Below are 26,247 nucleotides of genomic sequence, written 5' to 3' on the forward strand. Positions count from 1 at the left end.
CTCATGAGACCCGTCTATCTACAGCGATGGGGGGCAGTCAGCCACTGGCACCGCTGAACTAGTCGTGTCTGCGCCTGTGGTCCCTGGCCGGCTCTTTACACTTCAGAGAACACACCTGCCTGCGATCATGCAGCGAGACTGAGATTCACGCTGTGTGTGGATTTACAGACAGATTCTCTGGATTTATCATTTTATTTTTTAAGTTCTCGTCATTTACAATATATCTGTTTGCTGCCAGTGAATGAGAATATTGGTTTCATTTTGAGGCGACAGATCGGTACAACCCTAGACGCGGAGCCGCTTTTTAGTCACTCTGGGCAATGCTCTGTGAGCTAAACCCCTCGGCAGTCCAGGCTGGCTGGCTCACAGAGCATTGCCCAGACGTGTCAGAGGAGCAGGGAATGGCCCATTATTATATACAAGATAAAACGCGTAGAATAAATGATGGTGAAAACTGAACAATAGAAAGACCAAAGACCAATAACTAACAAATGACTATGAGGTTCAGGAGAGGAAAGACCCACTTAATAGGGTGCAGTCAGAGGTCCATATAACACAGACGATGATCATATCACAAAGCTTGGACTGGCCGGCGACTCTCCTGGCTCGAGCGTGACAGCATGTACTTCTATGCAGCTGTCACGCTTGGGTTAGGTTAGCCAGCGGCCAGTCCGTGCACTGCGATGTGATCGTTGTCAGTGTTATATTGACGTCTGACTGTGCCCTTTCTCTGGCATACAAAACCTTGTAAAGTACAGCTGCATTTGTCCCCTATAGCTGGTTTTTGAAGACCAAAGCAACAAGACTTCAGAAGTCTGTTTTTTTGGGAGGTTTGTGTACTAAAAACGGACCTCTATTATCAGTGTACCTGATCCAATTTTCATCCAATTTTGGTCAGTGTATTCATTCTTACCATAAGGGTGAAAAACACTTTTTTCCATATGTAAAATAATAATAAAAAAAATGTATATATACTAGCTATTGAACTCGTTCTATGCCCGGGTGGCGAGCATTTATATTGGCATATGGTCTACATCCTGTCATGTGCTGTTCCCATCCTGCGTCCCCATCCTGTCATGTGGTGCACCCATCCTGCGTCCCCATCCTGTCATGTGCTGCTCCATCCTGCACCCCCATCCTGTCATGTGCTGCTCCCATCCTACGCCCCCATCCTGTCATGTGCTGCTCCATCCTGCACCCCCATCCTGTCATGTGCTGCTCCATCCTGCGCTCCCATCCAGTGCCCCCATCTTGTCATGTGCTGCTCCATCCTGCGTCCCCATCCTGTCATGTGCTGCTCCATCCTGCGCCCCCATCCTGTCATGTGCTGCTCCATCCTGCGCTCCCATCCAGTGCCCCCATCTTGTCATGTGCTGCTCCATCCTGCGTCCCCATCCTGTCATGTGCTGCTCCCATCCTGCGCCCCCATCCTGTCATGTGCTGCTCCATCCTGCACCCCCATCCTGTCATGTGCTGCTCCATCCTGCGCTCCCATCCAGTGCCCCCATCCTGTCATGTGCTGCTCCATCCTGCGCTCCCATCCAGTGCCCCCATCTTGTCATGTGCTGCTCCATCCTGCGTCCCCATCCTGTCATGTGCTGCTCCATCCTGCACCCCCATCCTGTCATGTGCTGCTCCCATCCTGCGCCCCCGTTCTGTCATGTGCTGCTCCATCCTGCGCCCCCATCCTGTCATGTGCTGCTCCCATCCTGCACACGCTACCTGATTCTTTTCCGCCGCCATTTTCTTGGTCCTCCTGCTGCTGGAATCGGCGCCTGCGCAGTCCGCGCTTCTGGCCGCAGGACCAAGAAAATGGCGGCGGAAAGGAATCAGGTGACGTAAGTAACAAATTGCTGTGGCATGAACTGCCACAGCATCATCAGGGCGCAATCATGCCCACGGTGTCCCCACGTTACGGAACATAAATGTCCCCCTGCTCCCGGCAGTCGGCGCTTTCCGGCGCCTTTTTTTTTTTCTGACACTGGCTATAATGTAACGCTAGGAGCGTCGCGCCTGTGCAGTCTATAAAGGCTTCGGACAGAGTGACGCTCCCAGCGTTATATTATAGATGAGAATGGCCGCCTATTACACACCCAGGACCGCTGTGCAGTGACGCTCACCCATCTCATCTCCAGTCCTGATCACTACAATGGCGGAGCTGCCCCATACAGATAAGGAGCATGTCCCCTCTAAGCAGCACTAGCCCTTATGTTGGAAACAGTCAGCATGTTTGCTCCCCTCCTGATATTTCTCTCAGATCATAGCTCAGTCCCAGCTGCGAGATCTGCACTGGACCCTGACAGAGTTCTGCTCTGAAGCCCGGAGGCAGTGAATACAGCTCTGGGAAGTTCTGTGTCCATAGATGAATTCTGTAGGTAAAGGTCACAATGGTGCTGACAGGAGGACATGCACGTCCCCCGGAGGCCTCCACAATCTTACTACAGTGTGACATATGTACACTTGCACACTACAGGGCATGCTGGGACTAGTAGTTGTACATCATGCACACACAGCACCTGCTGAGCTTTGTAGTTCCCCAGCTCACTGGCCATGCGTCATGTCCGTTACAAGCACTGCGCCCGCGATGCTGATTGTCAGTAGAGGGTACAAGGGGTTAACACCGAGGAGTCTCCTGCACATGACAAAAAAGGAACTCACGAGAAAAACGGATCATCCTCGAAGTCTCTGAGCAGGCTCCCGAACATCGTGCCCCGGGGCCGCCGACACCGAGTCCAGCTGAGCTCAGCGCTGACCTGAGCGGACGAGCCGGTGACACGCGAATATAAAGCAGCAGGTCAGGTGACCCGCAGCGACGCCTCGGATTGGCTCGACGTCCGCCGAAAGCTCTGGAGATGGAGAGGCCTCTTGTCTCCATGGTAACCACTGTCAACAGTGTCACTGCCAAGAGGCCGGGGATGGAAATAACTAGAACATAATTACATGTTGTCGTATGTGATGCACACGTATAGGGCGAGCAGTCACCACACAGACACACATGAGTAATCCTGCACACACATCACAAGTAATAATGAGTGTCATCTGAAGGATGCAAATCACTGTCCCTGCCCTGGCCATAATCAATTGCTGTACATGAGGGCAGAGGCATAGCTACAGGATCTGACTTCTCACAGTTCCAGCACCGTCCCCATCTATTCCCAACCTGCACAAACTCCCCATCCTGCTGTCACCCCACTACTGAGCCGCTGCCATATGAATCCATATTACTGGTCTTCTTAGTGCCCCACATAATAATGCCCAGCCCTGTGCCCCTTACAGAGCTTCCATTGTGCCTTTCAGATGGTAAAATTGCGCCCTAGAAAATATAAATGCCCTGGGCAAATGCCTTAGAAAACAGTGGCCAACAGCAATTCTTTAATACTGCATTGTATTTTAAGCTAGTGTACGCTTAAGGCTATGTGCACACGTTCAGGTTTTTTTGTGTTGTTTTCGTGTTTTTTTTGTGGTAAAAACGCTATAAAAACTCATTAAAAACACATACATTATGCATCCTATCATTTAGAATGCATTCTGCATGTTTTGTGCACATGATGCGTTTTTTTTTCCGCAAAAAAAAAACGCATCGCGGTAAAAAAAAAGCAGCATGTTCATTAATTTTGCGGATTTTCTGCATTTTTCCTGCTATTCTATGCATTTGGGAAAAAAACGCACCAAAAACGCGTCAAAAACGCATGAAAAAATGTGAAAAAAACACATGCGGATTTCTGGCAGAAATGTCCGGTTTTTGTCAGGAAAATTTCTGCAAGAAATCCTGACGTGTGCACCTACTCTAAAGGGAACCTGTGAGCAGTTTTGGCCAATATAAGATGTGGCCACTGCCTTTCATGGCTTATCTACAGCATTCTATAATGCTGTAGATAAGCCCCCAGTCCAACCTGCGAGGTAAGAAAAATAAGTTTTATTATACTCACCTGGGGAGCGGTCCAGTGCGGTCCAGGAAAGGTCAGAGAGGCCCGGCGCCTGCGCACTGCAGTACTTTACTCTGCCCTCAACAGGACAGATAAGTACGCCTGCGCCGGAGTATGATGCCGGGGAGCGATGAAGCAACAGGAGAGCGGCATCGCAAGAAGATGGGAGGAACCAGACCCGGACCTGAGACACCCATCGGACCGGACCAGACTGCCCCCCGGGTGAGTTTAATAAAACGTACTTTTCTGATCTTGCAGGTCGGACCGGGGGCTTATCTACAGCATTATAGAGTTCTGTATTTAAGCCCTGAAAGGCAGTGGCCACATCTTATATCGGCCAAAACTGCTGACAGGTTCGCTTTAACAGATGTAATGGGATCTGTGTCTTCCTAAAAGTTCTTTTTAGTCCGTTGAGCCATATCCCAAATGTATTGAGGGTCATCTAGATTTTTTGTGTGTTTTTTTTACAAATGTGAGACAAGCCTTTGTGTTCTTTTTGTGGAATAGTGTACATTGAACTTTACTTAGGCAAGGGAGGTCTGCAATTCTTTAGATGTACATCTTGGCTCTTTTGTGACCGTTTAAATGAGTTATTATGCTTTTGGTGAAATTTTGGTATGGTGGATGCTTTAAGGAAAGTTCACAACTGTTCTATCTTTTCTGCAGTTGTGGATAATGGCTCTCAGTGTGGTTTGCTGGAGTAGCAGAGTCTTAGCCTTGTAACCCTTTCCAGACTGGTGTATTTCAATGACTTTGTTTCGGATATTTGTTTGAATTTCCTAAGCAGGGGCGTACCTAGAAATCATAGAGCCCCATAGCAGAAGTCCTAATTGGGCTCCTCAACAAAAAAAAATATGAATATTCAGAGGAGATATAGAAGAGCACATCTCACAACTTTGCAGCCCTTACAAAGTAATTTTGCTCCTATTGAAGCCCCTCAGTATTCCCATGTACTAAGATACTCTTTTCACAAAAGTGTCCCCCAACATTGTATGATACCCCCACGGAGAAATTCTCCACATGCACAGTATTATGACACTACAGTAGCCTCTCCCGCAAAGTTTTATACCCCCACAGTGACATCAACATAGTATGATGGCCTCACTGCCCCACATACAGTATGATGCCCCCCACACAATATGATGGCGCCCACATAGGCCTATACACAGTATACAGTATACCCTCCATACAGTTTGATGACTATCCATTCAGTTTGATAGCCCTCCATATAATATAATATTCCCTACAAGCCTCCACACATTACGATGGCCCTCACACAAGCCTCCTTACAGTTTAATGGGACCTACACAACCCTCCTCACTGTATAATGGCCACCACATAGTATAATAACCCCCAGTCCTCCAAACAGTATAATAGCCCCCACATAGCCCTTCAAACAGTATAATGACCCAACACAACCCCCATACAGCATGATGGACCCCACACAGCCCTCCACACAATACACTGATGAGCAAAAGGGTAGCAATGTTTTGAACTTTTGATTTTCCGGCTCCATATCTCACAATTCACTACTGCTTTGAACGTGAGGCTACCATCATTTAATAGGTAATCATCTTGGCTATTTAGTGTATGATTAATTTTGTAGATTCTTGTCATGTCACTGTACCATTACTGTTTTGGTCCTAAAAATCGAAATTTAAATTTTTATTACTTTGTTAGTATTTTGTAAATCCATCTTTAGCTCTCAACTGAATCCTTCTGGGCATGATCTCTCTCAGATTCAAGCATGTCTCAACCTAAAATCTGATCCCAGGTCTTTTCTACACATTCCCAAAGTTGGTGAATAAAGGTTCACTCACTTGGGTATGCATACAGCTTTTTGTCAACTCTACACACAAGTGTTCGATTGGGTTGAGGTCTGGTGACTGCGGGGGCCAATCCAGCACCTTTACTTGTCATTGAACCATTTATTTGTCAATCTCGACGTGTGCTTCAGGTTGTTGTCCTGCTGGAACACTATGTCATTCTTTTCATACACATAGTACTTGAGGGTACAAAGTAACTCATCTTGTTGGATACTTACATATAAGTCAGCATTGACACCATTGATCCTTGTCAAATATTCAACGCCTTTGGCTGAGAAACAACTCCATATCATCAGTCTTCCTTCATCGAACTTGACAGTTCCTTCAATCTCTCGATCTGTTAGCCCTTTTCCCTTGTTTCTTCCAGATCCATTTGCACCCTTAAGAGCCTAGTCTATTGACATTCAGATCATCGCTCCAAATCTTGCTTGAGCTGACGCTTCTTATGACAATATTGTGTTAATCCAGACTTGTGTAACATGCATCGCATGGTGCTTGCATGGACGTCTGTGATCTCACTATTATGATGCATAATAGCCAACTCCACTGCCATGTTTGTAACACCAGAATTGATAGACCTTATGATGAGACAACTTGTTGAGTCTGGTATTTTGCCTGGATGTCCATCATTTGGCTTCTGAATGGATGAATGGACATCATTTTGTATTCTTCCAACTATCATGAAAATCACATGATACAGTTTGGGAATTTTCTTGACCAAGAGACCGCTATCGATGAGCTGGATGATGATGTTTCTCTTTTCTTGGGAAATCTTCTTCATGGCTGCTCCTTGATTCGAACCAGTGAACTTTTGCTTGGGAATCATCTTGATAACACATGAGCTATTAGGGAATGTGAGAACAGATTGTATTTTGTAGTATATAGGAAGAAAAAGATTTTCCCATCACTAGGAGCAAAACAGTAACAACACAGTGACATAACAATACTCTGCATAACTAATCATATGCTAAATAGATGCAAATCAAATTTATGTATGAGACAGCAAAGATGGTTATCTATAAAATTATGGTGGTCTCACGTTGGAAGCGGTAGTGGATGGTGAGCTATGGAGCCTGAAATTCAAAAGTTCAAAGCATTGGCATTGTTACCCTTTTGCTCTTTTGTGTATAATGGTCCCCCACATAGCCCTCGAAATAGTATAATGGTACCCCCAAAGAGCCCTCCAAACATTATAATGACCCCCCACATTGTTACGGAACTGCAACTCGGAACTAGGATATTAAGGGGAAAAGTGACCCTGCACTGAGACTAGGCTGATACCTTACGATGGAGTGGGCGACCCATTCCTTGTGAATAGACCCACCGACGATCCTAGGTTAATCTCAGCGGCGAAAACCTATAGGTAGGGGGAAGGAGGTCCCTGAAAGATCTAAGGACTGGGTATAAAAACAGGTCACCTCCTAATAGAAAACACAGAGACGGCTGCAAAACCAACTGAAAAACAGAAACTAAAGATAGCAGAACCAGAGATCCCAGAACTGTACAATATCAAACACAGAAAGCTATCAAAGCACCTAGCCAGAACTCTAGCGGATTAACACTGTTGTCCAGCAAGGACTGGGAGGCAGGTGCGGAGTAATAAAGGGTGATAGAATCACCTGACCTAAGACAACCCAGCACCAGGGAGAAAAAGACCAGCAGCCAGAAAACCACAAGATTGCGGATGGCCGAAAAACAAAACAGATTCTAACAGTACCTACCCTTGACCGAGCCTTATTCAGAAATCTGTGAAAAGCCTTAATCAGCCTTGAGGCCAAGACGTCCTCAGCTTTCACCCAGGAATTATCCTCAGGACCAAAATCCTTCCAGGACATGAGATACTGCAACCTTCCTCTGTGCCACCTGGAATCTAAAATGCGTGAAATCTCAAACTCGCCGTTCTCATCAACTGGGGGAACAGTCGGCATCGCCTCCTTATCTGGTGTGTCAACTTTCTTCAGTAAAGATACATGAAAAACTGAATTAATTCTCCAGGACGAAGGGATGTCTAATCTTACCGCTGCCGAGTTGACAACCTGAACCACTTTGAAGGGTCCTACAAACTGAGGCCCCAGTTTTTTAGAAGGGATCTTCAAACGCAGATTCCTAGAGGACAACCAGACCATGTCTGCAAATAACGCCTCCCTTCTTCTCTTGTCAAAATATTTATTTGACCTCCTATTTGCCTCCATCAGATTATGGCGTACAATGGTCCAAACCCTGTCCAAATTTCCAGAAAAACTCTCCTCAGGAGGAGGAGGAGGAGGAGTTTTCAATCTTTGAAAATGTACCGAAAGATGGATGCCTCCCTGTACAGCAAAAAAAGGAGAACACCCAGCCGAGGAAGACGTATAATTATTAAGAGCAAACTCAGCTAGTAGTAGATATTCCTACCACATCTCCTGATTGTCTGCTGCAAAACATCTCAAAAACTGCTCGACATCCTGGTTCTTCCTTCCGGTTTGTCCATTGGACTCCGGATGATAACCTGACGAAAATGACAAATGAACCTTTAATCTGTTACAAAAAGCACGTCAAAAGCGAGCCACAAACTGTGGTCCTCTATCAGAAATAATGTCCGTGGGAACTCCATGGAGCCTGACAATCTCTTTCACAAATGTCTAAACGTACTGTCACACTCAGCGACGCTGCAGCGATATAGACAACGAGCCGACCAAAACTAGATCGCTGGAGCGTCACTATTTAGGTCGCTGTAGAGACTTCAGACACACCAACTCCCAAACGATGCAGGAGCGATCCAGTGATGTAACAGCGACTCACTTATCGTTCTCGCTGGTTGTTAGCTCCATGTCAAAAGCTAGAGTCTTGACGCAGGGTAATTTATTGAACGGGACCAGATGACACATCTTACTAAACCGGTCCACAACAACCCAGATGACAGAACAACCCTCAGAGACTAGCAGATCAGTGATAAAATCCATAGCAAGATGTGACCATGGTGAACTAGGAACCTCCAAAGGGCACAGCAACCCTGCAGCCGGGGCATGTGAGGCCTTCGACCTAGCGCACACAGTACATTGACGCACCCATTTGATGATTTCTCTTTGCCACCCTGGCCACCAGAAACTTCGACCGATCGACTTTCTAGTTTCCGAAATCCCTGGATGATCCGCCAACCGAGACTCATGACATTCAGCAAACAAAGCTCTCCGCAAGGCTCTAGGCACAAATAATTTACCATACGGAGTGTTAGTAGGTGCAGCATTCTGGGCTCTAGAATGCTACTCTCCAACTCAGAATCCAATGCTGCCACCACCACACCTCTCTGCAAAATACATTCCTCCTTCTCAGTATTAACTGCTGGAGAGAAACTATGAGACAAAGCATCCGCTTTAACATTCTTTGTCCCAGGGATATATGTTACGGTGAAATGAAACCGGGCAAAAACAGTGCCAACCTAGCATGACGGGCATTCAAACGTTTAGCAGCATCCAGATATATCAGATTCTTATGATTAGTAAAAACCTGTATCGGATGTCTAACCCCCTCCAAAAAATGTCGCCAATGCTCAAACGCGAGTTTAATGGCCAGCAACTTTCTGTTCCCAACATCATAGTTGAGCTCAGTCTCCGAAAATGTTTTAGAAAAGAAAGCACAGGGGATGCACCCCATCCTCTCCCTCCTGGGACAGAACTGCTCCCACCCATACTGAAGAGGCATCAACCTCTACCAGAAATGGCTTGGTCTCATCTGTCTGGATTAAAACAGGAGCAGAGCTAAACCTCTCCTTGAGATGCTCAAAAGCCTTAACAGACTCAGAGGACCATTGAACAGTATTAGAACCCTTCTTGGTGAGATCAGTTATAGGTTTAGCGATCACAGAAAAATTCTTTATGAATTTTATGTAATAATTAGCAAACCCTAAAAATCTCTGAACCGACTTCAAACATTCAGGCCTAGACCACTCCAATACCGCCTGAACCTTCACCGGGTCCATCTCAAACCCATCACTGGAGACAAGGTACCCCAAAAAACTCATTTTCTGTACCGCAAACTCACACTTCTCCAATTTGGCCTTCTTCACCCGCAGCAAATTATATGCCCCACGAAGGCCAATCTTAGAGAACCACTTCGCTCCAGTTAGTTGGTTAAACAAATCCGGAATCAGCGGCAACGGGTAAGGATTGCGCACAGTGATCTTATTAATCTCCCAAAAATCCAGACACGGCCTAAGGCCCCCATCCTTCTTTTTGACAAAAAAGAATCCTACAGCAACAAGGGACTTAGAGGGTCTTATATGACTTGCAGCTAAACTAGTCTGTAGGTATTCCTTTAACCCCTTCATGACCCAGCCTATTTTGACCTTAATGACCTGGCCATTTTTTGCAATTCTGACCAGTGTCCCTTTATGAGGTAATAACTCAGGAACGCTTCAACGGATCCTAGCGATTCTGAAATTGTTTTTTGGGCTTCATGTAAGTGGTAAATTTAGGTCGATAATTTTTGCGTTTATTTGTGAAAGAAATGGAAATTTCGCAATTTTCAAATTTTGAATTTTTATTCTGTTAAACCAGAGAGTTATGTGATACAAAATAGTTAATAAATAACATTACCACATGTCTACTTTACATCAGCACAATTTTGGAAACAAATTTATTTTTTGCTAGGAAGTTATAAGGGTTAAAATTTGACCAGCGATTTCCCATTTTTACAACAAAATTTACAAAACCATTTTTTTTAGGGATCACCTCACATTTGAAGTCGGTTTGAGGGGTCTATATGGCTGAAAATACCCAAACGTGACACCATTCTAAAAACTGCACCCCTCAAGGTGCCCAAAACCACATTCAAGAAGTTTATTAACCCTTCAGGTGTTTCACAACAGTAGAAACAACATGGCAGGAAAAAAATTTACATTTAACTTTTTAGTCACAAAAATGATCTTTTAGCAACTATTTTTTTATTTTCCCATGGGTAACAGGAGAAACTGGACCTGGAAAGTTGTTGTACAATTTGTCCTGAGTACGCAGATACCCCATATGTGGGGGGAACCACTGTTTGGGCACACGTCGGGGCTCGGAAGGGAAGGAGCGCCATTTGACTTTTTGAATGAAAAATTGGCTCCAATCTTTAGCGGACACCATGTCGCGTTTGGAGAGCCCCTGTGTGCCTAAACATTGGAGCTCCCCCACAAGTGACCCCATTTTTGAAACTAGACCCCCCAAGGAACTTATCTAGATGCATAGTGAGCACTTCGAACCCCCAGGTGCTTCTCAAATTGATCCGTAAATATGAAAGTACTTTTTTTCACAAAAAATTTCTTTTAGCCTCATTTTTTTTATTTTCACATGGGCAACAGGATAAAATGGATCCTAAAATTTGTTGGGCAATTTCTCCTGAGTACACCGATACCTGACATGTGTGGGTAAATGACTGTTTGGGCACACGGCAAAGCTCGTAAGGGAAGGAGCGCCATTTCACTTTTTGAATGAAAAATTAGCTCCAATCATTAGCGGACACCATGTCGTATTTGGAGAGCCCCTGTGTGCCTAAACATTAGAGCTCCCCCACATTTGACCCCATTTTGAAAACTAGACCTCCCAAGAAACTAATGTAGATGTGTGGTGAGCACTTTGAACCCCCAAGTGCTTCACAGAAGTTTATAACGTAGAGCCGTCAAAATAAAAAATAATTTTTCTTTCCTCAAAAATTAATTTTTTAGCCCACAATTTTTTATTTTCACAAGGGTAACAGGAGAAATTGGACCCCAAAAGTTGTTTTCCAGTTTGTCCTGAGTACGCTGATACCCCATATTTGGGGGAACCTCTGTTTGGGCACACGTTGGGGCTCGGAAGGGAAGTAGTGAAATGCAGACTTTGATGGAATGGTCTGCGGTCGTCATGTTACGTTTGCAGAGCCCCTGATGTGCCTAAACAGTAGAAACCCCCCACAAATGACCCCATTTTGGAAACTAGACCCCCCAAGGAACTTATCTAGATGTGTGGTGAGCACTTTGAATCCCCAAGTGCTTCACAGAATTTTATAACGCAGAGCCGTGAAAATAAAAAAATCATTTTATCCCACAAAAATTATTTTTTAGCCCCCATTTCTTTATTTTCCCAAGGGTAACAGGAGAAATTAGACCCCCCAAAGTTGTTGTGCAATTTTCCCTGAGTACGCTGATACCCCATATGTGGGGGTAAACCACTGTTTGGGTGCACGTTGGGGCTCGGAAGGGAGGGAGCACCATTTGACTTTTTGAACACAAGATTAACTGGAATCAATGGTGGCGCCAGGTAATGTTTGGAGACCCCTGATGTGCCTAAACAGTGGAAACATCTCAATTCTAACACCACCCCTAACCCTAATCCCAACTCTAGCCATTACCCTAATCACAATCCTAACCCCAACACACCCCTAACCACAACCCTAACCCCAACACACCCCTAACCCTAATCCCAACCCTAACCACAACCTTAACCCCAACACACCCCTAATCTTAATCTCAACCCTAACCATAACCCTTACCACAAGCCTAACCCAAACACACCCCTTACCCTAATCTTAACCCTATTTCCAACCCTAACCCTAATTCCAACCCTAACTTTAATTCCAACCCTAACCCAAAGGCTATGTGCCCACATTGCGGATTGATGTGCGGATTTTTCCGCACCGTTTTTAAAAATCCGCAGGTAAAATGTACTGCGTATTACCAGCGGATTTACAACGGATTTCCAGTGTTTTTTTGTGCGGATTTCACCTGCAGATTCCTATTGAGGAACCGGTGTAAAACGCAGTGGAATCCGCACAAAGAATTGACATGCTGCGGAAAATACAACGTAGCGTGTCTGCGCGATATTTTCCGCACCATGGGCACAACGGATTTGGTTTTCCATAGGTTTACATGGTACTGTAAAAGTGATGGAAAACTGCTACGAATCCGCAGCCGCAAATCCGCTCCATGGGCACATAGCCTAATTCTAACCCTAACCCAAATTATAACCCCAACCCTAACCCTAATTCTAACCCTAACCCTAATTGCAACCCTAACCCTAATTGCAACCCTAACTCTAATTGCAACACTAACTCTAATTCTAACCCTAATTGCAACCCTAACCCTAATTGCAACCCTAACCATAACCCTAATTGCAACCCTAACCCAAATTATAACCCTAACCCTAGTGGAAAAATAAATGTAAATATATTTTCTTTATTTTGTTATTTTCCCTACCTATGGGGGTGATAAAGGGGGGTTTACTATTTTTTTTATTTTGATTACTGTGATAGAATCTATCACAGTGATCAAAATGAATGAATGAATCTGGAAGATGGCGGTGCCCATCCTAGCAGACGGACAGACACCAGGAGGGACCCCAGAGGTATAGGGTGGTGGGATCGGAAAGTGGGGGAGGCATCGGACTGGATGGAGGGGAGATGAGGGCAGTGGAGGACAGAACGGAGGGGAGGAAAGACTGACGGCGGCTGCACATCGCCGCTGTCAGTCGGTGGCGGTGGCAGATCGGGGTCTCCAGCCGTGGCTGATGATATTGCATCATCGGCCATGGCTGGATTGTAATATTTCACCAAGTTTCATTGGTGAAATATTGCAAATTGCTCTAACTGGCTGTTTCACTTTCAACAGCCAATCAGAGCGATCGTAGCCATGTGGGGGCAAAACCCCCAGGCTGAAGTACCACTCCCCCCGTCCCTGCAGGTAGGTGATTGCACTTCCCCAAAAGATGCAAGAAAAATATCAAAATATTTTACGTACTCCAAAATGCAATCAATAAAAATGTTGGCTTGCCGCTTAAAAAAACAACTCTCACATAGGGCCATCATTATAAGTAATTTTTTTAATGAATTTTTTGTAACTGCATAAATATACAGTGGGGCAAAAAAGTATTTAGTCAGTCAGCAATAGTGCAAGTTCCACCACTTAAAAAGATGAGAGGCGTCTGTAATTTACATCATAGGTAGACCTCAACTATGGGAGACAAACTGAGAAAAAAAAATCCAGAAAATCACATTGTCTGTTTTTTTATCATTTTTTTTGCATATTATGGTGGAAAATAAGTATTTGGTCAGAAACAAACAATCAAGATTTCTGGCTCTCACAGACCTGTAACTTCTTTAAGAATCTCCTCTTTCCTCCACTCATTACCTGTAGTAATGGCACCTGTTTAAACTTGTTATCAGTATAAAAAGACACCTGTGCACACCCTCAAACAGTCTGACTCCAAACTCCACTATGGTGAAGACCAAAGAGCTGTCAAAGGACACCAGAAACTAAATTGTAGCCCTGCACCAGGCTGGGAAGACTGAATCTGCAATAGCCAACCAGCTTGGAGTGAAGAAATCAACAGTGGGAGCAATAATTAGAAAATGGAAGACATACAAGACCACTGATAATCTCCCTCAATCTGGGGCTCCACGCAAAATCCCACCCCGTGGGGTCCGAATGATCACAAGAACGGTGAGCAAAAATCCCAGAACCACGCGGGGGGACCTAGTGAATGAACTGCAGAGAGCTGGGACCAATGTAACAAGACCTACCATAAGTAACACACTACGCCACCATGGACTCAGATCCTGCAGTGCCAGACGTGTCCCAATGCTTAAGCCAGTACATGTCCGGGCCCGTCTGAAGTTTGCTAGAGAGCATTTGGATGATCCAGAGGAGTTTTGGGAGAATGTCCTATGGTCTGATGAAACCAAACTGGAACTGTTTGGTAGAAACCCAACTTGTCGTGTTTGGAGGAAAAAGAATACTGAGTTGCATCCATCAAACACCATACCTACTGTAAAGCATGGTGGTGGAAACATCATGCTTTGGGGCTGTTTCTCTGCAAAGGGGCCAGGACGACTGATCCGGGTACATGAAAGAATGAATGGGGCCATGTATCGTGAGATTTTGAGTGCAAACCTCCTTCCATCAGCAAGGGCATTGAAGATGAAATGTGGCTAGGTCTTTCAACATGACAATAATCCAAAGCACACCACCAGGGCAACGAAGGAGTGGCTTTGTAAGAAGCATTTCAAGGTCCTGGAGTGGCCTAGCCAGTCTCCAGATCTCAACCCTATAGAAAACCTTTGGAGGGAGTTGAAAGTCCGTGTTGCCAAGCGAAAAGCCAAAAACATCACTGCTCTAGAGCAGAGGTCCCCAACTCCAGTCCTCAAGGCCCACCAACAGGTCATGTTTTCAGGATTTCCTTTGCATTGCACAGGTGATGCAATTATTACCTGGGTAAGACTAAGGAAATCCTGAAAACATGACATGTTGGTGGGCCTTGAGGACTGGAGTTGGGGACCTCTGCTCTAGAGGATATCTGCATGGAGGAATGGGCCAACATACCAACAACAGTGTGTGGCAACCTTGTGAAGACTTACAGAAAACGTTTGACCTCTGTCATTGCCAACAAAGGATATATTACAAAGTATTGAGATGAAATTTTGTTTCTGACCAAATACTTATTTTCCACCATAATATGCAAATAAAATGTTAAAAAAACAGACAATGTGATTTTCTGGATTTTTTTTTCTCAGTTTCTCTCCCATAGTTGAGGTCTACCTATGATGTAAATTACAGACGCCTCTCATCTTTTTAAGTGGTGGAACTTGCACTATTGCTGACTGACTAAATACTTTTTTGCCCCACTGTAGTTAGGTATCACCATAGTCATACTGAACTGATGGATCAAATTTCCACGTGATTTTTACTGCTCAATGAACAAAAAAACAAACTCTCTCCCCTCCAAAAAACAATTGCGGAACTGAGTTGTTTAAACCATTTCGTCCCATTTTTATTTCCCCCCCCCCCCCCCATTTTTCAGTACGTTATATTGTAAAGTAAATGGTATCATTCAAACCTACAGCTCGTCCAGTAAGATTAAGCCCTCATATGGCTATTTCAAATGATAAAGAGAAAAGTTTTGGCTCTTGGAAGAAGTGGAGGAAAAAAGGAAAGCGCAAAACAGAAAATCATAAAGTCATAAAGGGATTAAGGAGCAATGGGGATGTCATGAGTAGGCCCAGGCATGTCACATAGATATGCTTTATTCTTGGGCTAACATTTCCTATTGGGCAGTACGGTGGCCTAGTGGTTAGCACTGCAGCCTTGCAGCGCTGGAGTCCTGGGTTCAATTCCCACCAAGGACAACATCTGCAAAGCGTTTGTAATGTTCTCCCCATGTTTGCGTGGGTTTCCTCCCACATTCCAAAGACATACTGATAGGGAATTTATATTGTGAGCCCCATTTGGGGACAGTGATGATAATGTCTGTAAAGCGCTGCGGAATATGTTAGCGCTATATAAAAAAATAAAGATTATTATTATCTGCATCCTTAGTTGCTATGCATGGAATTAATTATTTCCTCTTTATCCAGTATAAATTTATTCGCTTTCCTTTCCGAGAGCTGAGATGTGTGTTATCAAGATGTTTGTTCATAGACTGTACTTTTTAATTTGTATGCCTTGTAAATGAGACATACAGGTGGTTTACCTTTGTTTTCTTGTGTTGAATGCCTTTGTTCTGTATCTGTGTTTGGTTGTATCTGCTCTCTAGGAGTGTTTGTCACTTATGGTGACTTTAGCCATTTGTTCAAAAGTAGTCTGATCATTGACAGTTTTCTATTCCTCTCTTATTTCCACTGATGTCATCACATTATTTTTCAGGTTCAGAGAAAAGCTAAAAATGTTACTGCCATTTATCCATTTATTACACCTTCCATTTGTTTGACCGACAGCTCTAGCTTCACTTGACCCAGAGAAACGTGGATTCAGAAGGAAATAAAGTAAATAGGAATATGCAATAAACTGCTCAGTCATACCAAGGGTGCCCTTCATTATCCAATTTTGTATAACAAATGATTTTTGGCAATTGCAGCAATGGATTGGACATCAAAGGTAGAATTTTTATTAGCATTATGCCCCTTATCAGGCGCTGTGCTTCTAGATTATTACATAATCATAAAAAAGTATAATTGTGTTGTGTGTGATGGCAGAGACGCTTCCCTTGTTTTTCTCTCTGTTCATATTCTTTGCTTCTGGTGTCATGAGATTCCTGATTAACTTTTAGTTCTATATATAATCTTTGAGCAACACCTGGTGGATTATAAGGGATTTTATCTTGCAGGAAGTATTTGTGTGAAGACGTTCTCAATACTTATATACAGCAGATGGCATACATGGACAGGTAAAAAAAAAATATCTTAAAATAATGGTTGAGAAATATTCAGACAAAATATAGGACATTACTTACATTGTAGATTAACAATCTTTTAAAAAATATATCCAATTATGCAGTTTCTCTCCCACTACATTCCCAGAGTACATTTTTTTGTATGATAAAAAAAATGAGTCAAATTTCCATCAATGAGTTGGATCAGATTTTCATCAGTGTTCGTGTTGTCAGTGAAAAGCAGACAGTACTATGATACAACTAGGATGCCATCTGTGTGCTGTCTGAGTTTTTCTCAGACCCATTGACTTAGCAAAATCCTGCTGACAGGTTCACTTTAAGTCAACTACAGATACTGTCAGGTTGATGCTGTTTACCTGATTAAAATGATACCAGTGGTGAAGAAATCCGTCTTGTGGTTCATGTGTAATCAGTGTTAGAAGTTTGCAGCTAATGAGAGGCTCGTGCTCAGAGGCGGGACGGTAGGCAAAGTCTTATCTTCCTGCTCTAAGCCTGAGAAACCAAGGAAAGACCTGCCCATATGCCGCCCCGAACCACAAACAGTCGGTCTCTATGATGAGGAACATGTTTGTGCTTCCGGGCGGCCTGTGGGCAGGTCTTTCCTTGGTATTTCTGGCTTAGACTAGGAAGATAAGACTCTGCTTACAGTCCTGCCCCGGAGCACGGCATATAATCAACTCAAAACTTCTAACACTGATTACAGAAGAACCACAAGATGGATTTCTTCACCCCACATATAATTTTAATTAGTTTAACAGCACCAACCCAACAGTGTCTGTAGTTTACTTAACAAAGTCCTGCTGACAGGTTCACTTTAAATGGGTGAGTTTAATAATTGACCTGGATCAAAATGGGATTTGGACAAGAAAACAGCCCGGTATGAAGGGTGCATGTTTTTGAGAAACACATGAATAAAGCAGATATATGAAATGTGGACGTCTGAATGAATCCTAAATGAAATCCTGCAGAGATCATTTACTGTATGTTGTCAGACATAGTGTCTCAACACAGGATATAATGTAGCTTCACATGCACTTTGTTGCAAAGATTAAAAAAAGGGTAGTGTTGTAGGACAATGCCAAGGTGTTAGAAGTGACATGTTATAAGGTTGTTTTTCTTAAAGGAACTTTTCACGATGAGCAAGCAGTCTGAGTTAGAGCTTGGACTGTTGAAATCAAGGACATGAACTTTTGGCGCAGCCGTATTTGTAAGTGCAGCCTCCCACATACTTGTTTTCCATCTATCTCCATCCTTCTCTGGCTCCATGAAGTCAACACTATCAATCAAAAAAATAGTGTGTGGGGGGGGGGGGCGCAGATAAAGTGAAAACAAGTAGGTGGGAAGCTTCACTTAAATGTTTGACAATGCATTTGTCTGCACTTGGTTTGAACAGTCATTCAGCGCTGACAGGGTTATTCTCCAGTTGTGTCTTGAGCAGCGTATAGCTCTGCAGTCTCCTCACTTTATTGTGACTGGGGGCAGGCACACTTCCTTGAGAAACTTCCTTAACGCTCCAGACACTGTGACCGATAGTGATATTACACCTATAAATACATAAATTTATGTAAAAATAAAAAAATACACGTTTTTATAAAACAATAAGGGTTTTATTAGAGTGTAACTGCGGTCAAGCATTACGTCGTCTAATCACATGTATCGAACAGCGTAAAAAATAAATAAAGCAATTCACCTGCTGCTAATTTGTTTATTCTGCCTGCCAAAGATCGCAGTAAAGCTCGGCTCACATTTATTTTGCGCTCTACAACGGGGTTTCCATGTAAATCTCTGAAATGCCTGATTAAGACGGAACCCATGATGGAAGATTCCCTATGATGAGGCAGATGGAGGCACTGTGGACGCTGTTTGGCCTATGATCAGGCCTTGCCAATCTTTTTAGGCATGCATGAAAGTGTATGAAAGGAATACCGACTAACAGAAGCCACGCAGAGTTAAGAGTAGCTCTACTGCCTTATTAGTGAATAAATCCCTCGGGGGATTCATCTGAATCACATATTTTGTAGATTTGATGGGAACCACGATGTAAGTGCTCAGCGTACAGCGCCACATAAATGAAAACTGATCCAAAATGTTCTGTACCCTAAAGTGCTACCAATAAAAGCTTCTACTCAACCCACAAAAAATAAGTCCTCACTCAGATTTGTAATCTGTTAACAGAAATATAGGAGATGTCCACATTTTTGGTAGTACAAAGGCTCTGGAAAAGTGACGTGGCTCCCACCAAAAGAAATCCTGCAAAATCAAAGCTTCCAAATCCAACTGTCCCCTGCTCCTGAGCCCCACGAGCTGGGCACAATTCACGGGCACTACAATGTACTATGCACTACAATGGCATACTTGCATTTTCACTTAGCAACATCCATTGCTGCTTGTTTCTGGAAAGAACCCATGCAATCAAAATAGTCACCACACCTGTAGATAAATTCCCAAAGGGCTGTAATTTCCAAAACTGGGTCAGTTGAGGGAGGTTTCTGCTATTCTGGTGCTTAGTGTCTCTGTATACAGAGCCTGCAAACTGTTCTACGAAAATTTGTTCTCTAAGGGTGAAATAGCACTCGTTTCAGCCTTAGTCTCACAGAGGTGGTCAAACAGTACTGTAGAGCAAGGAATTCTTTGAGTGGTGTAGTTTCCAGAATGGGGTCACTTATGAGGGTTTCTGCTATTCTCTACAAATGCAACATGATGTCCATAATCTATTTCAGACAATTTTGCACTCAAAATCAAATAGCGGTCCTTCCCTTTAAAACCCTGCCCTTTGCCCTTGGAAGAGTTTCTTAGCACATATGGGATAGCCCTGTACTCAGGAGAAATTGCAAAACAAATTATGTGGTCCATTTTCTCCAGTTACCTTTGTGAAAATGAAAAATGTTGAAAAAACATTTTTAATTTTCACAGTCCAATGTATTAAAATTCCATGAAGCACCTGTAGGTTCAGGATGCTCACCACACCTCTAGATACATTTTTTGAGGGGTGCAGTTTCTAAAATGGGATAATTTGTGGGTGATTTCTACTGTTTAGGTACATCAGGGGCTCTGCAACACAACATGGCATCTTCAATCTATTCCAAACAGTTTTGCACTCCCAAAGTCAAATGGTGCTCCATCTCTTCTCAGCCCTGCTATGCGCCCAAACAGTCGTTTTCCCCCACATTTGTGGTATCGGCATACTCAGGAGAAATTGGACAACAAAATACAGTGCCTTGCGAAAGTATTCGGCCCCCTGGAACTTTTCAACCTTTTCCCACAAATCATGCTTCAAACAAAGATACCAAATGTAAATTTTTGGTGAAGAATCAACAACAAGTGGAACACAATTGTGATGTTGAATTAAATTTATTGGTTAATTTTTGTGGAAATGCAAAAACTGAAAAGTGGGGCGTGCAATATATTCGGCCCCTTTAATTTAATACTTTGTTGCTCCACCTTTTGCTGCGATTACAGCTGCAAGTCGTTTGGGGTATGTCTCTATCAGTTTTGTACATCAAGAGACTGAAATTCTTGCCATTCTTCCTTGACAAACAGCTCGAGCTCAGTGAGGTTTGATGCATGCTTGGGTGTCCTGCGAGTATTTTTTAATGCTCGGAGATTTAGTTTTCATCGCCGCAGCTGAATGGTTTACATCTGTTAGTCAGCTTGATTACATGTGGGGATTCCCTAGCAAGCAGGCAACCTCCACATGTACTTATGCTGGCTAGCAGCTGTAAATCATGCAGCTGCGTCAACAAAAACTAAATATCCGAGCACTTACAAATACTCGGAGACCCCCCCAAGCATGCTCGGGAAATCTCGAGCAATGAGTATACTCGCTCATCACTAATGGAGATCGTTTGTGAACAGCAGTTTTCAGCTCTCACAGATTATCGATTGGATTGAGGTCTGGACTTTGAGTTGGCCACTCTAACACCTGGATACATTTATTTGTGAACCATTTCATTGTAGATTTTGCTTTATGTTTGGGATCATTGTCTTGTTGGAAATCAAATCTCCGTCCCAGTCTCAGGTCTTTTGCAGACTCCAACAGGTTTTCTTCAAGAATGGTCCTGTATTTGGCTCCATCAATCTTCCCATCAATTTTAACCATCTTCCCTGTCCCTGCTGAAGAAAAGCAGGCCCAAACCATGATGCTGCCACCACGTTTGACAGTAGGGATGGTCTATTCAGGGTGATGAGCTGTGTTGCCTTTACGCCAAACATATCGTTTGGCATTGTTGACAAAAAGTTCGATTTTGGTTTCATCTGACCAGAGCACCTTCTTTCACATGTTTGGTGTGTCTCCCAGGTGGCTTGTTGCAAACTTTAAACTGCACTTTTTATGGATAGCTTTGAGAAATAGCTTTCTTCTTGCCACTCTTCCATAAAGGCCAGATTTGTGCAGTGTACAACTGATTGTTGTCCTGTGGACAGACCGTCCCACCTCAGCGGTAGATCTCTGCAGTTCATCCAGAGTGATCATGGGCCTCTTGGCTGCATCTCTGATCACTCTTCTAATTGTTTGAGATGAAAGTTTAGATGGACGGTGTGACACACTGACTGCACTCTGATGTAATCTGAGCGCAGTCCTATAGTGACCGTGAGGACGGAAGACTGTGACAATCTGGCTGCACTCTGATGTAATCTGAGCGCAGTCCAATAGTGAACGTGAGGACGGAAGAACCAGACAGAGAGTGGACCCTCTGGGTCACGGTACTGATACACCCAGGGGCGAGCGACCCCGAGATGACAACCCCTATACAGGGATAGTTGGGGAGCAGGCCCGAGGGGAACAATACCGCAACAGCTGGCACCAAGAGGGACGGCTCAGGAAAAACGGAGAGAAGACAGGAGGAGAATAAGCCTGAGAAAACAGACCAGACCGGAGCAGAAAAGGATCTGAACCAGACAGGGCCAAACGAAGGTACAAACTGCACACAACAATCAGGCACCTCCATTATGGAGGCGAGGCCTGATATAGCCCAAAGAAATACATGATTGGAGGAGACAGGAGCAGGGAGGATCCAAAATGGTTAATTGAAGGAAGAAGTGCACGCCCGCGTCCTAAGGTGCATGTGTGGAGCAGGTACAGGACGGGAGGGAAGAGGAGCGCGCATCCCACGCCGAAATCCCCGAGCAGCAGGAAGAGGACGCGGGGAACCGGCGCGACACTGAGAGCGGCGAGGAGAAATGGAGAGAGCAGGACTGATAGGAGAAGCGGCCGCAGCGTCAGAGGAGGCCGGTATGACAGTACCCCCCTCCTAAGACTCCCCCCTCCGAGACTGGCTAAGAATCTTCTCAGAATCCGTGGAGCATTAACGTTCTCCCTAGGCTCCCACAACCTCTCCTCAGGACCAAATCCCTTCCAATCAATAAGCTAGAAGACCCTTCCTCTAACCCTCTTCATGGCCAGAATATCCTTTACTTCAAAATCGTTGTCAATGCTAAAGGGCTGAGGGGAGTCCATGGGTGCAGGAGAAAATCGATTAAGAATGAGAGGTTTCAAGAGCGAGACATGGAAGACGTTAGGGACTCGGAGAGAAGCCGGCAATCTCAATCTATAGGCCACGTTGTTAATACGTCCCAAAATCTCAAAGGGACCGATGTATCGAGGACCCAACTTGTAGGAAGGAATCTTCAAGCGAATGTGTTTAGTCGAAAGCCAGACCTTGTCACCAGGATGATACGGTGGAAGATCCCTCCTCCTTTTGTCGGCGTGTCTCTTCATCTGGGCTGCAGTCCGAACGAGAGCCTCCTTGGTCTCTCTCCAAATTTGGGAAAATTCAGAAGAAAAAGCGTCTGCTGCAAGCACTCCAGAAGGGGAAGACATAGGAAGAGGTATTCCCGGGTTCAGACCAGAAACCACAAAGAATGGAGATTTAGAAGTTGCCCCAGTAGGATGATTATTATGGGCAAACTCAGCCCAAGGAAGAAGAGTTACCCAGTCATCATGATGAGCGTTGGTAAAATTGCGGAGGTAAGAGGTCAAGATTTGATTTATCCGTTCCACTTGCCCGTTGGTCTGAGGATGATAGGCGGAGGAGAAATCCAGCGAAATGCCCAAGAGCTTACAAAGTGCTCTCCAGAACTTGGAGGTAAATTGGACCCCTCGATCCGACACAATTCGCTGAGGAAGTCCATGTAATCTGAAGATCTGATGGATGAAAATTCTTGCCAATTCTGGAGCCGAGGGTAATCCAGGCAATGGAACGAAATGGGCCATCTTGGAGAACCGATCCACCACCACCAGGATGGTAGTGCATCCAGAGGAACGAGGCAGATCTGTAACGAAATCCATAGCTATTTGTTGCCAAGGGGCCTCGGGAACGGGTAACGGATGCAGGAGACCAGAAGGTAGCTTTCTAGGTACTTTGTTTTTAGCACAAGTCGTGCAGGAGGCCACAAAATCCGAAGTATCTTGTCGAAGAGACGGCCACCAATAGTACCGGGAGAGAAGAGCGAGAGTCTTCTTGGTGCCGACATGTCCAGCAACTTTGGAAGAATGTCCCCAATGCAATACCTCTGTTCTCTTGTCACACAGGACAAAAGTTCTGCCAGGGGAAACAGAGAGGAGGTTAGAGGGAGCCACCATGATGATTTTGGCAGGATCAATAATATGTGAAGGACCTTCTTCTGTCTCGGGAGATTGCAAGGATCGGGAAAGTGCATCCGCTTTAGAATTCTTATCTCCGGGTCGAAAATGAAGCTTGAAATCAAAACGAGAAAAGAATAAAGACCATCTGGCCTGTCTGGAATTAAGTCTTTGGGCGGATTGAATGTAAGCCAAGTTCTTGTGGTCTGTGAAAATTATAAAGGGATGAATAGCCCCTTCCAAGAGATAACGCCACTCCTGTAGAGCCATCTTTATAGCTAGTAATTCTCGATCTCCAATTGAATAATTGCATTCCGCAGGCGAAAATGACTTCGAGAAGAATCCACAAGGAACCAGACGACCGGAGAGAGATCTTTGGGAGAGAGTTGCCCCAGCACCCGAAGAGGAGGCATCCACTTCAAGGATGAAAGGCCTGCTGGCCACAGGCCGATGAAGAACAGGAGCAGATGTGAAGGCCCTTTTTAGGGAGAGAAAGGCGTCTTCTGCCTCCGGAGGCCAAACATTGTGAACCGCTCCTTTCCGGGTAAGAGCGGCGAGAGGCTTGGTCACAGAAGAGAAATGCGGAATGAATTGTCTATAGTAGTTAGCGAAGCCCAAAAATCGTTGGATGGCCTTCACTCCAATAGGACGGGGCCACTTAAGTACAGCAGATAGTTTCTCAGGATCCATCTCCAACCCCATGTCAGAGATAATATATCACAAGAAAGGCAAAGAAGTCTGTTCAAACAAACACTTCTCGATCTTTGCGTAGAGGCGATTCTCCCGAAGACGCTGTAGAACCAGACGAACACTTCTTCTGTGAGAGGACAAGTTGGGAGAAAAAATAAGGATGTCGTCAAGATACACCACCACACAAGAATACAGTAGATCACGGAAGATCTCATTCACAAATTCCTGGAAAACCGGTGGAACGTTACAGAGACCGAAGGGCATGACCAGGTATTCATAGTGGCCATCCCGGGTGTTAAAGACAGTCTTCCACTCGTCTCCAGCGCGAATTTGGATCAAATTATAGGCTCCGCGTAAATCTAGTTTGGAGAAAATTCGGGCTCCTCTCAGTCGGTCGAAGAGTTCAGGAATCAGTGGTAGAGGATACCTATTCTTGACTGTGATGGCATTCAGACCTCGGTAGTCTATACATGGCCGAAGGGATCCATCTTTCTTCCGAACGAAGAAAAAACCGGCTCCAGCTGGAGAAGAGGACTTCCGGATGAAACCCTTAGCTAAATTCTCTCGGATGTATTCTGACATGGCTAAGGTCTCTGCCGGAGATAACGGATAGGTTCTTCCCTTGGGAAGGGTAGATCCAGGAATTAACTTGATAGGGCAGTCATAGGCTCGGTGTGGAGGAAGAGACTCCGCCTCCTTCTTATCAAAGACATCGGCAAATGAGTGATAGGCAGAGGGAAGACTAGGAAGATTGACGGGTGCTTGGGGAAGACCTGGACGGGAGACGGACAGCAGACAACGTACATGACAACCATGACCCCAGCGGAGTATCTCTCCAGAGCGCCAATCAAGAACTGGCTCGTGCGACCTGAGCCAGGGTAGACCCAAGAGCAGAGCGTGAGAAAGATTAGGCAGAACATAAAATGCTATCCTCTCCTGGTGTAGAGCTCCAATCTGCATGTCCAACTCGAGAGTGACCATCTTGATGGAAACAGGTAGGGGTCTGCCGTCCACTGCAGAAATAAAACGCGGAGTCTCAAGAGTAACCACAGGTATCCGAAATTTGTTCACCTCCTCCTGCCGAATGAAATTACCAGCGGCACCCGAGTCCACATACGCCTCCACAGACCTACGCTCAAGACCTACAGAAATCAAAGCTGAAATAGTTAGGGGTAGAGAGGAATTTGAATCACCTAGGAAGGCCTCTCTTACCTGACCTAGGTGGAGGAGTTTTCCGGCCTCTCTGGACAGGAACGCAGGAAATGATTTACCCCTCCGCAATAAAGACACAAGCCCTGTGCCAACCTCTCCCTGCGACGCTGCTCCGACAACCTAACTCGATCCACCTGCATAGGTTCAGGAGTGGAAGAAGCAGAGGACTTGACCGAGGTGGAACCAGGCACCCAATTAGTCCTAAAGGATCTCCTCTCCCTGACTAATTCTCGAGAGCGCTCCTGGAAACGTAAATCAATACGTGTAGCCAGGGATACAAGGTCCTCCAGGATAGCAGGGGTATCCCGACCTGCAAGCTCATCCTTAATCTTGGACGAGAGCCCTCTCCAAAAAGCCCCTACCAGTGCCTCGTTGTTCCACCCAAGCTCAGAAGAAAGTGTCCGGAAGCGGATGGCGTATTGTCCAACAGTAAGGTTCCCCTGTTGAAGATTAAAGAGGGATTCAGTAGTAGATGCCACCCGACCTGGCTCATCAAAGGCCTTACGAAATGTGTCCAGAAAAACCTGTATACTGGCAACTACCGGGTCATTCCGCTCCCATAAGGGGTTAACCCAGGACAGAGCCTGTCCCTCGAGATGGGACACAATAAAGGCCACCTTAGCACGATCAGAGGGATATTGCTGGGGTAGGAGCTCGAAGTGTAGACGGCACTGGTTCAAAAAACCCCGACACAATTTGGGATTGGCGCTGTATCGAGGGAGCTTTCCCAAACGAGGAGGAGGAAGGGGTACAGGATCTCGATGAGAGGCAGAAGCAGACTGAAGAGAGTGAAGGCGGTCGTCGACTGATGCCATGTAAGTAAGAATATGGGACTGGGTATCTCGCTGCTGTGC

At 44.9% G+C, this 26,247-nt stretch overlaps 1 protein-coding gene across 2 annotated transcripts in view; it reads right to left on the minus strand.

Annotated features, from left to right (window-relative positions):
• Window positions 1-2,806, minus strand: part of MLF1 (myeloid leukemia factor 1) — a 60,454-nt gene extending 57,648 nt beyond the window's left edge. The window contains exon 1 of one of the 2 annotated variants that reach the window (XM_069727436.1): window positions 2,659-2,806. In XM_069727436.1, coding sequence (XP_069583537.1) covers window positions 2,659-2,705 — 47 coding nt within the window. In that variant the 5' untranslated portion in view covers window positions 2,706-2,806. The remainder of the gene's footprint in view (window positions 1-2,658) is intronic. The other variant, XM_069727435.1, reaches the window with a different exon arrangement.
• Between the last annotated feature and the right edge of the window lie 23,441 nt (window positions 2,807-26,247).

This window comes from Ranitomeya imitator, chromosome 5 (assembly GCF_032444005.1).
Source record: "Ranitomeya imitator isolate aRanImi1 chromosome 5, aRanImi1.pri, whole genome shotgun sequence".
NCBI classification, from domain to species: Eukaryota; Metazoa; Chordata; class Amphibia; order Anura; family Dendrobatidae; genus Ranitomeya; species Ranitomeya imitator.